At 52.4% G+C, this 14,738-nt stretch overlaps 6 protein-coding genes across 6 annotated transcripts; 5 read left to right on the top strand and 1 right to left on the bottom strand.

Annotated features, from left to right (window-relative positions):
- Positions 1-707: 707 nt before the first annotated feature.
- On the top strand, positions 708-1,400 carry CC1G_02676 (hypothetical protein; the record flags this gene model as incomplete). Its single annotated transcript, XM_001840161.1, has 3 exons — positions 708-717; positions 782-1,155; positions 1,224-1,400. The coding sequence occupies 3 exons, from the start codon at positions 708-710 to the stop codon at positions 1,398-1,400; spliced, it is 561 nt and encodes a 186-aa protein (XP_001840213.1).
- A 333-nt stretch (positions 1,401-1,733) lies between these two features.
- Positions 1,734-3,069, bottom strand: CC1G_02675 (hypothetical protein; the record flags this gene model as incomplete). The annotated part of the gene is made up of 2 exons (XM_001840160.1): positions 1,734-2,197; positions 2,259-3,069. 2 exons carry the CDS (start codon positions 3,067-3,069, stop codon positions 1,734-1,736), a joined length of 1,275 nt encoding a protein of 424 aa, XP_001840212.1.
- Positions 3,070-4,151: 1,082 nt separating this feature from the next.
- Positions 4,152-5,307, top strand: CC1G_02674 (hypothetical protein; the record flags this gene model as incomplete). The annotated part of the gene is made up of 4 exons (XM_001840159.2): positions 4,152-4,212; positions 4,247-4,484; positions 4,535-5,069; positions 5,293-5,307. The coding sequence occupies 4 exons, from the start codon at positions 4,152-4,154 to the stop codon at positions 5,305-5,307; spliced, it is 849 nt and encodes a 282-aa protein (XP_001840211.2).
- Positions 5,308-5,804: 497 nt separating this feature from the next.
- Positions 5,805-6,698, top strand: CC1G_02672 (hypothetical protein). Its single transcript, XM_001840157.2, has 5 exons — positions 5,805-6,000; positions 6,058-6,191; positions 6,245-6,279; positions 6,344-6,438; positions 6,507-6,698. The coding sequence occupies exons 1-5, from the start codon at positions 5,860-5,862 to the stop codon at positions 6,612-6,614; spliced, it is 513 nt and encodes a 170-aa protein (XP_001840209.1). The 5' UTR covers positions 5,805-5,859; the 3' UTR covers positions 6,615-6,698.
- Positions 6,699-7,221: 523 nt separating this feature from the next.
- CC1G_02671 (hypothetical protein) lies at positions 7,222-9,692 on the top strand (the record flags this gene model as incomplete). The annotated part of the gene is made up of 4 exons (XM_001840156.2): positions 7,222-7,508; positions 7,585-8,837; positions 8,895-9,291; positions 9,344-9,692. The coding sequence occupies 4 exons, from the start codon at positions 7,222-7,224 to the stop codon at positions 9,690-9,692; spliced, it is 2,286 nt and encodes a 761-aa protein (XP_001840208.2).
- Positions 9,693-12,865: 3,173 nt separating this feature from the next.
- CC1G_02670 (hypothetical protein) lies at positions 12,866-14,556 on the top strand (the record flags this gene model as incomplete). The annotated part of the gene is made up of 7 exons (XM_001840155.2): positions 12,866-12,893; positions 12,951-13,111; positions 13,179-13,354; positions 13,412-13,619; positions 13,672-13,859; positions 13,909-14,051; positions 14,101-14,556. Exons 2-7 carry the CDS (start codon positions 12,984-12,986, stop codon positions 14,554-14,556), a joined length of 1,299 nt encoding a protein of 432 aa, XP_001840207.1. The 5' UTR covers positions 12,866-12,893; positions 12,951-12,983.
- Positions 14,557-14,738: the final 182 nt, after the last annotated feature.

The raw sequence follows: 14,738 nt of genomic DNA, 5'->3' as shown, positions 1-14,738 counted from the left end.
TCATTGTACGCCCCCAAGTAAGCTCCCTTTCTCCCCAGAGCAATGGTCCGTGTGTGGTATTTTCGGGTTGAACCATGTACCAAGTGTTTATTCCCTCGTCGAACAATGTTTCCGCGTCACGACGTCCGAGTCGCATTCAATCAAACACTTGCCTACCTCCTCAGACTCTGGATCATCGTGACGCTTGGCTCAGAGTCGAAGCGACCTCCATTTGTAAAATTTGGTAGGACGCCTAACGACGGAATTTGCTCCAGCCTGCCACACATAAGCGAATACGGTGATAGCGGACAATGGTCCTACGATAACTCCGGACGCGTTGAGGCGCCTGGATGTCTTGAAGCCTGAAAACATATCCACTTCTGTGTGAGTAGAGCTAGTAAGGTATCATCTCCTTTCCGGACTAAGGCAAGCTGCAAGCACGGACTTCGGATATCCATTGTGCTTGACCACGAGACGTGGTATCCATGGTTCTCTTTTCAAAGCGCGACAAACCAGACGCGTGCACCGTGTACCCATTGACCGCCCGGCGCTTTGACGGACTCAAAGCGCACGACAATGGTACTTCTTTCCTTTGACTCTCTCAAATTTCCGTATAAATACCCGCGTAGACCCAGTCTCCAATTTCCCCAGAACCCACAAGAGCACTACTCACCTTCACTTCACTCACAGACACGGACAGCAAATCACTCATACAAAGTACTTGAACAATGTCACTCAGTGAGCAATCTCCGACTCTCTTTCCTTCTTCTATCAACTTACTAACACCCCCTTCCTCCCAAAGTCTTCAACAAGGACAGACTCTACCTCGCTCTCTACGAGCGCCCGGGGTGGAACCCAGCCACTAACGAAGACAGCGAACGCTTCCACTTTGCCATCCTCCTCATTCCCAAGAACCCCAGGCTCGACGTCGACCCCGACTGCCCCAACAGTCCCCGCGACTCATTTGTGATCCACGCGGTCAGAGGTCCCAACGACAAGTTCTTCAGCTTCAATGCCAAACCGGTCGTGGCCAAGACGACTAACCTCTCGGGTCTGATTTTTCTAGGAAAGGTTACTCAAAATCGGGATTATGTTAGGGATATATTGGATAAGGGCGTGGCCATTGAGAAAGTGGAGGGATACAATTGCAGGACGTGGGCACGGGCTGCTATCCAGGTAAGTCAAAGTCTCTGTTCTACTTTCCTTCTTTGACCGAAAACTAACAACATCTTCCTCTACTACAGCTCCTTCAGAAAGAGAAGGTAATCACCGACCCGGTTGCTTTGGCCACTGACGTTGACCAGATGTTGGAGACGGGCCGCATGCTCACTGCAAATTACATCGAACTCGTGACCCCAACCTTTGTCCCGACTCACCTAGCGGATGGGCACCTCTGTAAATCTGCTTTACAAGGTCTCTAAATCTTTCCCTCCGCTTTCTAAGATTTATTGATCTCCCCATCTGCTTTACAAGGTTTTTAATTTCTTCCGTCTGGCTTACAAGGTTTTTAATTTCTTCCGTCTGCTTTACAAGGTTTCTACTAAGTCTTCCCATCTGAAGTTCACCATGTTTCTAATAGGTCAGTCCCCGGTTGCATTAGCGCCCGCCATGCATATATTCCTACTACAACTTCTGTCTTCTGTACTTTAAAGCCTCTTTAATAATCATTAGTATTTCTGATACAAAGTCAACTCGGAAGACTCGGACTCGTCCACAGTACAGACCCATTGAACCTACTATGCACTCAACTGCATCTACATGCCTTTGTCGAGAGACCATTTGACTTGTAAAATCGACCGAGGTATCAAAGGGAGCATAGACTGGACCCTCGCATCGACGAGACCCACTAGCCTGGGGGGCGGATCCACCGTCTGATAAATCTTATTACCCGAGAACCTGAACGAAACCTTGACCATCTTCAGCGCTGGGAACTGGAGTAGCACACCCTCCAGTTCTGCCCACCCCCTGGGGTCGAGCACCTCGTCCAAGGACCTCCCTCTGGGCGAATCGAATTCAATTTCCACCGTTTTCAGGCTCAATGTGCTGTCCTCGCCTCTGGTGCCTTTCAACTTGGAGAAGAGCGGCTCGATGAGCATGCGGGCCAGGAAGGCGGGGATCTGGAGGTTGGGTGGGGACGAGACGGTTAGTGCTATACGTCGGAATTTGTTTGCGTGGGCAAGGTCGAGGTGGACGTCTTCAAGTAGTGAGGTGTCCACTCCTAGTACATATAACAGGCTAGCTGAGTTCAACAGCATTAATCCTCCTGGAAATATACGCACCTTTATCAACGAAGATGCTTAGTTCCTCGAGATGACCAGATGCAGCGCTACGCTGGACCATACACTCCATAGCTTTCCAAGCGTGTCTATCCCTCGCAATGTGCACAGCAAGTCCACTGATGTTCGAACAGGACTTGCGATCCACCTGCATCGCCGTGAGGAATGTACTCGCCGATGTACCAAGCCAGCGGATCGCCATGCGCCTTTTGAATCTCTCGTCGCTGGGTGCTACTGGCGCTGGTACCGACGGTGCAGGGCCCGTGCGCTGGGCGCCAAAGGTAACAGCCCCGAGCACAGTGGACGCCCGCATACCCAGAATATCAGGCGGGAAATTGAAGCAGCCGTCGAGTTCAAGACGGGCGATGGAGCGGAGGGTGCAAATGCGGGCCAGAGCCTCCGCATGCCCCTCAGGCAGCTGCAACAAATCCACCTGTCCTCTCAGCGAGCTCCTAATCACCACCTCTACGATGATTCCAGCTCCAGAACGGGGTACTCCTACTAGGAGATCCAGGAACGCAGGGAGGACGTCAGACTGGACGACCTCGTCTGCGCGTAGCAATTCGAGGGCGGTCACATATTGGGCGTGTGCGGGATTTCGGGATAGGTGCTGGAAGCGTTGCTGGAGCTGTCGCGTGTTGGATATCCGTGCGAGGTGGTACAGGTGTGGCGTGAAGATGGTGGAGAAGAACTTGCATACTAGCATGCAGGATTGGAGATCTCGGCGCGGAACGCAGTGGTTATCGGGTTCGCTGGCGTGAGTGGCAATCTTTTGCCAGAGTTCCGAAGGCAGGTCAGAGAGCGATGGGGGCATAGTGGTGGTTCAAGAGAGAGAAGATGGGCGGAACAGGAACCAATAGCCCAAGATAACATTTCCTCTTTCTGCTCATCCTCGGCATGTCAAATCTGGGTCATTTGACCATTGCTTCCAGCATCACAGAGCACAGCCAGATACTGGATACAGGCAGGTTGCCGTCATCCTGTCCCTAGGGTCCGATTGTGGTGGTGGTGGTGGTAGAAAGAAAAGGAACGCTGTCAGGTTTTGACGCGGCGATCAAATTTACCTCTTGAACCTCGACCACCGTGACCAACGAGCGCCTAAATACTTTCTGGGTTCGACACTGGTTCGACAAGCACTTCTGGACCTGGATATACTCTCCCACTAAGCATATGTTCTTTGGTGCCGCACGTTCTATCTGTTTCTAGGCCACGTCACTGGAGTGTCGTTCTCCGGAGTCGGGGCCCATACGACGAGCTTGAAGTGGACCCCGAAGCTATCTCATCATCTTCCTTCTGTCCAAGGGGTCCGGTATCCCTGTCTGGTGACACATCTCACCGGCTCTGCGAGTCGACTCCCTTCCAGCGTTGAGCAACCTGAAGTCTGTGTCCTCATGACCTCGGAAACGACACCGCGCGTCTGCCGACGCACCTCGTGCTCGTGACACCCTGACCCCGACATTTCTTTGCTTTGTCCAGGCAAAGATGGCTCAACGCACCTGAACCCAGATGGTTTCCAGCACGAGGCGTATCCCCGTTCGGAGGGGTTCGTCGAACCTATTTTGTTTTGCTCGACCCTTTCGGGAGGACCAAACCCAGCACATGCACACTAATAGGGACACGCCCTTCTGCCACGAGGCAGTCGCGTTTCTCATAAAAGGCTCGAGCTCGCCCCGACGTGGGGTTTAAGCTTGCCCTGTGGGTACATACGCCCGCCCTTCGACGCGACTCGTTACTCGAGATGGCATCCCCGTCCACCGCGTACGCACTTCGATCTCGCCGATCTTTATCGTCGTTGGCTGGGAGCTCGCGAGCACCTACTCCTTCTTCGACGCGAAACATCGTGGGTTCATTGTACCCAATACCATGGACGCGTATTGACCTCGCTCACTATTCAGGATGATGTCGACGGTGTCGTTCCTGGACCTAGAGGTCAGAAACGAAAGCGATCACAGCTATCGTGCGTATCCTTGTTCACTTTGGATTATCCTTAGGCTCTGATTGCTTTGTCTACAACGTTGATAGTCCATCACAAAGCGATACCGATACCGATACAGAAGAAGACGCTGTCCCGGGCGTTCCCACTGGTACAGTCGCCTCAGTGGGCAGTGTTGGGTCACTTGTGGGCAACCTGGACAATCTTCTCCTCAATCAAAACAACATCCCACCACTTGACTCCAGCAGAGGGTCGGAGCGTCGCGTGTGTATCTCTGACATCGAGAAGAATGTTGAGTGAGTTTTCGTCAATGATTATGAGTCGAGTCCTGCTGACTTCCTCTTAGAGCTATTCTAAATCCTTCCTTTGCCGCACTGGAACATATACTTCTATTCAAATCCCCCAGCCCATCTGCATTTGAATATTGCGTCACTCGACTACTCGCCCTCTGTCCGCTCGAGGTCTCGGGACCAGCGTCAAATTTGGCTCTTCACGCGTCCAAATTGATCTCACTCGGGTACAAGTGCAATGAACCACGATTGGTCGCAACCGGGGTATACCACTTTCTCCGATCCGGAAAGACTTTACCTGTCCCCCGTCCCCACGTCAACAAGTTCAACGACGCCTGGGACGACTTATTGAAGCGCTGGAGCCGACCCCCGAATTTCAAAGCCTCGGTTTGCTTCGCTGATTCAGAAGACAACTCTTGTATCAACGGAACAGAAACAGGCTCCCGACGCTTTGTCGCTCGTGTTCAACGCAGGGTCAAGTCGCTGAAAAAGCAGTTCGCGGACGACCCTATTGCCGGGCTCGCCGAAGCTGCGGGCCTTTTCAACGTGACTCCTTCGGTCAAGCGACAGAAGGTCCTCGATCGGGTCGTGGTATGTTCGTCATGCAAGGTAGGCACCAAGTTGTATTGGTCGGCTCAGAAGAGACAGCTTCGAGATAGCTGGACAGAGAAAGTAGAATCGGTCATGTCCTAGCTTCAGAGCCCTTGAGCACTGCTTCTCACTCCATTGTACATTATTTCGATTCCCAACACAATTGCCCTCCTCCGCGGCCTTTACCTCGTTCTCGTCACATAGGGCTGACGATGATCCAAAGTACCAACCCTCGTGAGGCAATTGCTAATTATCGCGACTTGATCAAATGACTTGACACTCCACCATGATACGGTGTTCGAATGGCGTCTTCTGAAACTGTTGGGAGCAACTTTGATCGTTGTCCATAACATCTAGAAGGTTCTCAACACAGAGTACGACACTTGATGGTGCTAAAGCCTACGCAAACGCAACAGTATTGTTAGCGGCTGCCACCATGCGACCGAGATACCATCCAATGCGCCCATAAACGCCATTACCTGGGGTATTCCATCTTCATCTAAGCCAATGAAAGCAACCCGAGCGTAGTAATTAGAAGTCACGTTGCGCACTTGTCCGAGTCCGAGCCCATACCTCCTTCCTCATTGGCCACATCGGGGTCGGAGTATGTCATCCTAACCATGGTGAATTGTGAACCGTGTTATCGACGCTCTTCCTCCGCCGCATGTCGGATATGGCCGAAACATCGATATAAAAGCTCGACGACTTGAGGTTGGTGTCATCATCAACAAGCCTCCTTCTCCCATTCAAACAGTTCTACCTCTCTCGAGCCTCATCCTATTTGAACACCATGTCCGTCATCAGCCTCCAGACTTCCCTCAACAACGTCAAGCCCCAGGCCAAGGTTGGCGATGAGATCCCCGTCTTTGACGTCAAGGAGGACTCCCCTGGCGAGACCAAACCCCTGAAGTTGACCGGAAAGAACATCATCGTAAGTCTGTTGTGTTGTTTGGACCATCGACTCTTCGTCGACGCTCTCGATGATTAGATCGGTCTCCCCGGTGCCTTCACCACTCCCTGCAACGGGCACGTCCCCGCATACATCAGCAACTACGACAAGTTCAAGGCCAAGGGTGTTGAGAACATCTACGTCATTGCTGTGAACGACGCCTATGTCACCAAGTAAGCTATTTTGCTGTCAGAAACATGGCAGATCTAACAGGCGCTTGCAACAGGGCATGGAAGGAGGCATTGGCGCCCAACGGCACCGGTGGGTTCAATGTTTACTTGTCACATTCTAGTTGACAGACTGACGGTGTTGCGACTTTGCTCAGATATTCACTTCATCGCTGACGACACTGGAAATGTCATCTCTTCCCTCGGCTTCTTGTTTGATGCTTCTGGCGGACTCGGTGGACCCCGATCGAAGGTCAGTTGAATTCTGAATCGGCTATTTTTGGGCATCGTTCAGTTTTACTGACAAACTTTGATTTACAGCGATTCGTTCTCGTCACCGACGGCCACAAGATCACCAGCGTCTCTGTTGAAGAGGAGGTGCCCAAAGTCACTGTCACAAGCGCCGATTCCATCCTCGCCAGCTTGTAAATCTGAATCTCCAGCAATTTGTATGTCTATTGGACTTTGGACTGTTTTATAGAGTAAATAAAATGTAGCATTTTGGTTCCCTTCCCTTTTACCTTGCGGATAACTTGGAAATGCAATGCCGAGGCCCGGGTGTTGGTTTAGGGACTTCAAGTTCGGTCAGGAGAACAGGGTGCCAAGAACGATCGGTCTGAGTTTCAATGTGGCTACTTTTAGCGCTCAACGCGCGTCTGGTATTGGATACCTCAAGAACCATGGATTGACTCTCTTAGATTGACACAAGTCTGAGTGAACTGGGAAGATTATTGCCCTCTTCATCATCCAGAACTTCCTCGAAGCGGGGAAATTAGGGGGAAATCGGACCATATGGGGGAAAGGTGATCCGTCACCGCCGTAAATTCCCAAAACATATGGGACGGATCAAATAATCGGCACGCTAGTACTGATCAAGAACAAATCATGAAAGGGCGGCCATCAGCAGCCACATCGCCAATTAAATCGTTACCAAGCTTTAGCCCCGTCGCGTTTCGGTTCTCGCTTGTTTTCAGGCTTGCTCCTCGTCCTCGTCCCCCACTTTTCATCTCCAACCCGCTTGCGATCCCCATTCAACATGGCGACCTCCACTGCATCACCAAGCTCATCAGCATCGACGACTCCTATGCCGCTGACTCCCGAGTCAACAGGAGGGGATATGGCAGCTCTCCAGAGCAAGAAGAACCGACGACAAACCGCAGTGTATAACCCAAGCAAGGCGTCGAGCCTTTCCAGTAACAGCGCACAGAAGCCCCTCAAGCCCTTCAGTCGTAGTGCTGCCAAACGCGAGAGCGTGTTGGCGTTGGGGAGCATCGAACATCTGCAGCACTACTTCTCGCAGACTGGGATCGTCAGCAAGAGGAAGTGAGTATCCCATTACCTTCCTAGCATTGATGGTGTGAACATGTGTTATGAATGGGTTAGCTCATACATCGTGCAGTCCTCTAGTCAACAAGTTCCGGAATCAGGGATTGGTACCAGCCATCGGAGGGCGGGAGCATGTACCGTTGTCCCCTACGGGTGACGGATCCCCTGTTGCATCCCTTGAAGCCCTTTTAGAACGACAACCACCTCCACAGTCCCAACAGCAGTCCCAGCCCCTCACGCCTCACGTCAAGACCCACGAAGTGCACCCTGATTCCCTTCTCCCGGAAGTGATAGACGATCTCACTGCCCTCGTCAAAGCATGGGAGCCCTCCACGTCGACACCAATTGACGTATTATCCCTGCTAAAGACATCAACGCGTACAATCCAAAGCGTCAGAAACTACGTGCTCACCCTCCCGGAAGAAACCACTGCCGCCATTCGTGCTCGTTCCTCCAACCCTTCCCCATCATCGGATCCTTTGGCCTTGATTCGAAGGTCGGCACTGGATGTCCTCGCCAGCCTTCGTGATTTGGAGGAACGGGCGAGGTTGCCTTTGTCCGACGACGCCTACGATGCCCAGAGCGATGGTGGAGGGCCTGCTCCCGGTTCTCGAATCGCGTCGCCTAGCCCTCCAATATCGGATGACTCGAATCCAGTCCACGACCCCAACATCACATTTTCCCTCGTTCAAGTCAATGGCCGCGTAGAAACCGTGCCTGTATGGGTGGACGAAGACGATTTTGATCCTTTCGAAGATCTGACCGAGACCAAGCGGGAGAGATGGGATCAGCGACTAGAGTTGGGCAATGGATGGCTGTACCGAAGGGATTTGAAGCCAGAGGATGTAGAGAAAGAGCGGGGAATTATCGAGGAGTACATCGGACTGGTGGACGATGCTTTGTTTGGCGAGGAGACTGGCGGAGTGGATGGCGAACGGAACTTTGAGAAGGCTCGACGAAGGATTGAGTCTCGGCCTAGCCGACATGATTCCGTGGGTGGGCTGTCGGGACCACGCTCCAAGTCGAAGAACCGCCGCGTCAGTGCAGCCGATGCTATCGCTGGTGGATCTGCAGCTGCTCACGCGCTGTTTATCGACACTACAACTGGTGGAAGGCGGAGAATCTCGACAGGAGTGCTCGGGCTCAACAGAGCCATCAGCGAGGAACCGGAGACAATGGAAGGAATTGCGGAGGAGTGGGGCGCAATTAAGGAGGAGGAAGAGGGTCAAGAAGACGCTATCGCTGACGGAGAGGAAACGGAAGAATTAGACGATGAAGACCTTCCGGAGTGGGCGCAACGCTCGTCCTTCCAAGGTGACGATCTTGGTGAGGCGGCTTCCATTTTCAACTCTGCCCTTTATGTATTGACACCTTCCTGAAAAGGGCGTGCTTTCACCTTCCTGAAGGAATTCCTACCTCAACCGTACCATTACGCTTTGATTCCGCCATCCGACTTTTACGAGCTCCCACCACCCTCCCCATCTCCTTGGCTACAGGAAAGTCCAGCACCGCCGCCGTCTCGAGAGAACTTCTTATCCTGCCTCTCCTCGGGCCAACTTCTATGCCATGCTTACAACAGCTGCGTGCGCAAGTCGAAGCATCCATGGGGCTTCGTTAGTCGAGACAGTGTACACGACGTATTGGGACTGGAGGCAAGGGAGCGGGAACGGGAGGCTGGAGAAGCGGAGAGACCGCAGCCTTCAGGACAGTCTCAGCCACAGAACTCGCAGGGAGCTGGATGGACTTTCAGAAGAACCGACAACCTGAGATTGTGGATCGGGTATGTGTGGTTTCCTTCCAAGCCCTCGACTGTATTGAAAGGAATTTCGCAGGGCTTTGAAACTGCGGTACTTGCTACCTATTCATATGCCTTCACATGTGGTCTCGGGTCTCCCACCGTCATTGCTACAACTGCCTCAGCCAGGATCTTCCCCGGCGAAAGGAAGAAGCCATCAGAGTCCCAGTCCGAACTCGTCCAAACCGACCTCCCCATCCGTTGCCACATCCGCTTCGGCTGCCAATCAGCCGCCGCCTAGTCCTTCTGGCAAAGACAGGGACAAAGAGAAGATCAACTTCGATGCGAAGATTGTGGCGAGAAAGGACGAAGGATGGGAGGATATGTTGGAGGGCGTCCTACTCAGATGGCTTTGGAAGGCTGTCGAAGAGAGAAGGAAAGCTTGAACCTTCTCAGACTTGTGGTCGCAACCATTCAGTCAGCCTTGGATTATACCAGCAGCGACATGGAATAGAACATTACATGGCTGTCACTTCACATACCCTATGCACTATGCATTCCCGCCTCAATTCGGCAGAATATCACTTGTTTTTTGGACGGTGCCTTGCAGTTGGAGAGTAGCGTCCCTCACGCCGCCAGTGAAACCGTCCATGCTTTGCGTACTCGCCACGGTGCCACATCCATTCGACTGGCTAACTTAGCAGGGGGGATTAACCGCCATGCCGTGACCCATGCCTGATGGGCCGGTGGTCTTGGACTACCGAACACAGGCAGCTAGCACGCAAGAAGTGTCTGAGCCTGTCCCTTGGGAAGTTCGAACTCAAGTAACAGCCTCTACGTTTGGATCAAAATACAACAATCCATTCATTCATTCATACAACAACTTCTGAGACTTCATTGGACTACTCCGCACACAGCGAACATGACTTGTCTGGGTTTTCTGGTTTAAATGAGAAACGGTGGAAAGGTTGGTTGGTTGGGCTTGGAAGCACGGTGCTTAGCACTTGCACTCGCCGGCCTTGCAAGCGCAGCTGTGGGGAGGTCGATTAGTATGGATGGCTGGAAGAGACAACTGCGAGATACGAACGAGGCGCCGCAGCCGCAGGAGGAGCTTCCGCAGTTGTTGTAGTTGACGGGGTTCTGTAGGAGAGGACGAGGTCAGCGACAATGGCGACGCATCCCAACGAAGACGAGGGAACACACCATGTTGATTGTTCGAGCGATTGAGTTATTCGATGAAGAGATGACTCTGAAGTCCTAGAGACGAAACTGGCACCCTTTTATACCTTTCGACCTGTATTTTGAGATGTTTGTCGTTTCCTTGAAAGAGAATGACAGATCTTGGGGATTTTGGATGTGGAGACGTGAAGGCTCCAACACCAGGAACCGGTGGCGGTATTGTTCGACGGAATATGGCAAATGCCGTTGCCACTTTTCGACCACCTGGACTTGTTGTGGGCTTGTACTCTGTTGCAGACCGCGCCGCTTCTTGACGTGCACAGCGTGTTTCCTGACATGTACGTGGTCATGCTTCCTAGTACACAGACAGGATGACATACGGCCATCGCATCTGGTGGGTTGAGGCATTTGAAGGTAACCATGATGGGGTACCTTGGGGAAACAACACGCTGAACGGAATGTTCGAGACCGAACAAATTGCTTTCCTGTGCGATCCAAGAAACCTTGTCTTTGGGGCCCAGTCAGGGCGCGGGCTTTGCGGATGGAGAGAACAGGCACTTGCGCCGGGCTTGCTCTGGGAATGAATGGTAGTTGCCCTGAATTTCCATATTTTAGGAACGGTGTGGAGGGCCCCGTCCTTTTCGCCCAGTTGCTCGATCACAAGAAAATTATCTCTTCACTCAATCACCAGTTACCAAACCGAAGACGGTGCCGAGTTGGCGTCCAAGCAGACAAGTCAGGACACAAGTGTCCAGGGTGAGTCAGCCGTGGAGCCTTCCGAGTAGTGCTCAGCAAGAGCTCTTTATTGAACTGTTTCGTAAACCACATACATCTACTTCCTGTCCTGAAACGCGCCTGCTTCGGCGCTTGTTGCTGCAATCATTTATCAGTGGCGTTTGAGCTCTTGTTCACGTGGAGAAACCGTTCTGCCGTCGGTCCCCAGTCGGTCCGGGTATGCGTGGAGGTTGTGCCTCTCTCAACCATAACCGCGAACCAGAGGCTACCAGAGGGGAAAAAATAAATCTGGTGCCTTGTATTCGCTGAAATGGCAGTACTAGGTTGTCAAGTGGGCCAACGGAGAATTCCGCCCGTAGTAATTTTAAAGAACCTGAGTGAACTGTTACCGGACACACCGGACGGCGTGGCTCTAAAACGAAGTAGTGTAAATGTCTGACATCGCCCTTCCCTGTAAAGTAGCCCAAGAGATGGTCGTTGTGACTTGGTTGTGACAGCCTGAAAGAAAGTCTATTCGCTGGGTCTCGTGGTCTCCGAGTCGGGGCAACTGCTCCCATTAGAGCTTAAGAGTGTGAAAGCAGCTCCCATAAGTGTCAAGGACATTTCACCTCTGTCCACGTACCTACTTATTTTGATGCTCTTTGTGGAGTCATATTACTCCTTCGAGTGCTCTACTTGTTCCTAAATATGCTCGTGTGAGGAAAAAGCCGTGCACCTACACTCGCCCTCGCGGGAAGCTTCGAATGGGATCAGGCTGAAGTGAACGATGATTACGGCTCAAATCGGCAACCAAAAATGAGTTACTGGTATCAGCTACACCACTGGTATACGACCCTTTGGTATGCTCAGAAGCCAGGCTACGTCGAAAGGGTTGGATTTTTCGGGCGCTTCGCGACAATCGAGAGCTCTGCGGCCATATCAGATACTCCAAACGGGGAGGGTGTGGGAGGAAAGTAATAATATATGCCTCTCAGTGCAGATATGACTAGCCGTAGCTGATGCTCTCCCGTGGGTGACTTCAGAGCCTTCGATAACTTTGGTGGTTTAAGCGCCCAAAAGCGCCCAGGTGATGCACGTGACTGTTTCAGTCTCCGCTCGAACACGTTCAATGGCCAGGCGATTCCGCAAAGGCAAACTCTGGGCAAACTTGACGACCTTGACAATCCAAATCCAAATACGAATCACACGGCATAAGCTCCTGACGGAGTCCCGAATAGTCTCAAAGAACTCATTTCCGACTGCTGTAACTCACCGAGACTGTTTTGATCCCACGTTTCTCGAGAACAAACTCACAGGCAGACCCTGATCTTTTGTCGACTTGTCAAGGATAATAAACGGGCACTGACCTGTGTTCATTCTTCTGGTATGTTCTTCTTTGTTCTAAAAACACGTTCCCGAGGTAATTATACCACGTTGTAGTCCTCGAAAGCCCCAGGCATCAACATCGTGGTTCGTCCATGACGCCACGGGTATGATGTAACAGTCCACCATGCGGCAGCAGTGTGGTAGTCCTGCACCAGTGGTACTCCCTGAATGAATTGCCCCACAGCCTACGGTCAAACGTATCCCTGAAAACATGGAGTTTGAAGGCTATACCAGGGTCTCTCGGCTGACGCAAGGAACTCGAGGTTGACGTATGTTGCCCCACCCATCTCCCCCATAAGATGAGCTTCTTCCATCGTCGAGGCGGTTGCCAGGCCCATCGTGAAACCAGAACTTGGTGCTTCTTTCCTGTAAGCCCACTCTCCTCGTCTAAGTCTCGGTGGATCTTTCTGACAAGCGATCTGCAGCTCTAACGACCCTTTACGATTAGCACGACCGTCATGTACGGCGCTTTGTCACTTCTTTCTCTCTACTTGCTATCTACCCTGGCACCTGTTGGTGCTCAGGAGCTCACGCAAGGCCAGGTTGACCTCATTGGCCAGCGATTGGCGGAAAGCGGAGAACGCAGGTTCGTTCAGACTTCCCCATTGAACACACCTCCGGGAACTTTGCTCATGCTTCGCGTCCTACTATAGCTGGGAGCTTGGGGTGCGCACCCAGGCAGCGCTTGAGCTCAATGCCACTCGGATGAGCGTGTTCTCCCCCGCAGGAGTCCCTCCTCCCCGCCGTGTTCCCGAAGACCTCAAGGATCCCCTGGAACCCGTCTGGAACATTGTTCGTCGCGTTATCAGCGAACGCGGACCTGGTGATGGTAAGCTCCACACCACCAACTCCACTGAAAGCAACTGAATGCGAACGACCCCTGTAGATCCTCGCCCACTCGTTCAGGACGGCTCCACCGCCGATCCTGCTTCGATCGGTGTTGCGGTTGTCTTGGCCAATATTACTGACCTCGATGGGACCGCGAACGAATACGCCGACGCTGCTCGCGGACAGCTGAGGTTCCTCTTCAGCGACCAAGTACCCAAGACCGACGAGGGTGCGATCAGTCACCGCGGTGAACAGTTGCAGATTTGGTATGTTGTCTGGCTGTATAAACGTGCATTTGGCTAACATATTTGTGTGCAGGTCCGACTCTGTCTACATGGTTCCGCCATTCCTTGCTTACTATGGTGTTGCTACCGACAACAAGACAATCGTCGAGGAGGCCTTCAACCAAGTCAAGCTATATCGTAAACTCTTGCGGGATGAGGACACCGGGTTGTGGAAGCACTCCGTTCTGGGCAACAACTCTGACCCTGGACTCTGGGCTACTGGTAGGTATCTTTTGTTGGCCTCGCGACTTGGTATTGATTGAGGTTGCAGGTAACGGTTGGGCTGCCGCTGGCATGCTCCGTGTCTATGCTACCATCAAACACTCTAAGTTCGGTGATGACATGGATGACGAACTCGATGATCTCGAAGACTGGGTCCAGGAAATCCACGAGGGAGTCTACCGCCACTACTTTGTAAGTCTGCCCTTGATCTCCTCAAGAACGAAGCTCACGCGTTACACAGGACTCGGAGAGCTTGGTTCACAACTACCTCAATGACAACAGGACCTTCTACGATGCTTCCGCCACTGCGTTGTTGGCCGCAACCGTCTACCGCGCCTCTGTTCTCCTCGACGAGCACGACTACATCCCTTATGCCGAGCGTACTCGCATGACTCTCTTCACTCCCCACGGCGGAGTCGGCGCCAACACCAACAGGAGTGCCTTTGAAGACTACGAGTTCTTCACCACCGACGGCTGGCTCCGCCCTGTCGTCAACCCTGTCTCCATCCGAGAGGTCCTCGATAACGGACGAAGCTCAGAGGCACAGGCCTTCGTTGTCATGATGCACGCGGCTTGGGAGGATTGGCGTGCACAGGGTGAAGAGGGCAAGGCTACCGGCGCCGCAGTTGCTCTTAGCGCCCGTGGGCTTGGTCTCCTTGTCCCTGCTATCTTCGCCGTTGTTTCTGCTTTCTTCTAATGAATTAACGACCCTTCACGAACCTTGATGTGTTAATGGACTTCACCCTAGGGATGTAACTTGGTGTAACTATCTTAGCCAACCTAATACTATTGTCTACATGACGAATGTCCACGGGTCAGAGATATGTAACAGACTAATGAAAGTGGGTATGGTAAGCGCGAACAGGGTATCCGGATAAG

Source organism: Coprinopsis cinerea (assembly GCF_000182895.1).
Source record: "Coprinopsis cinerea okayama7#130 chromosome 4 map unlocalized cont3.4, whole genome shotgun sequence".
Classification (NCBI taxonomy): Eukaryota; Fungi; Basidiomycota; class Agaricomycetes; order Agaricales; family Psathyrellaceae; genus Coprinopsis; species Coprinopsis cinerea.
Note: the sequence above shows the minus strand (reverse complement) of the source record. Positions and strands in the feature narration are given on the sequence as shown.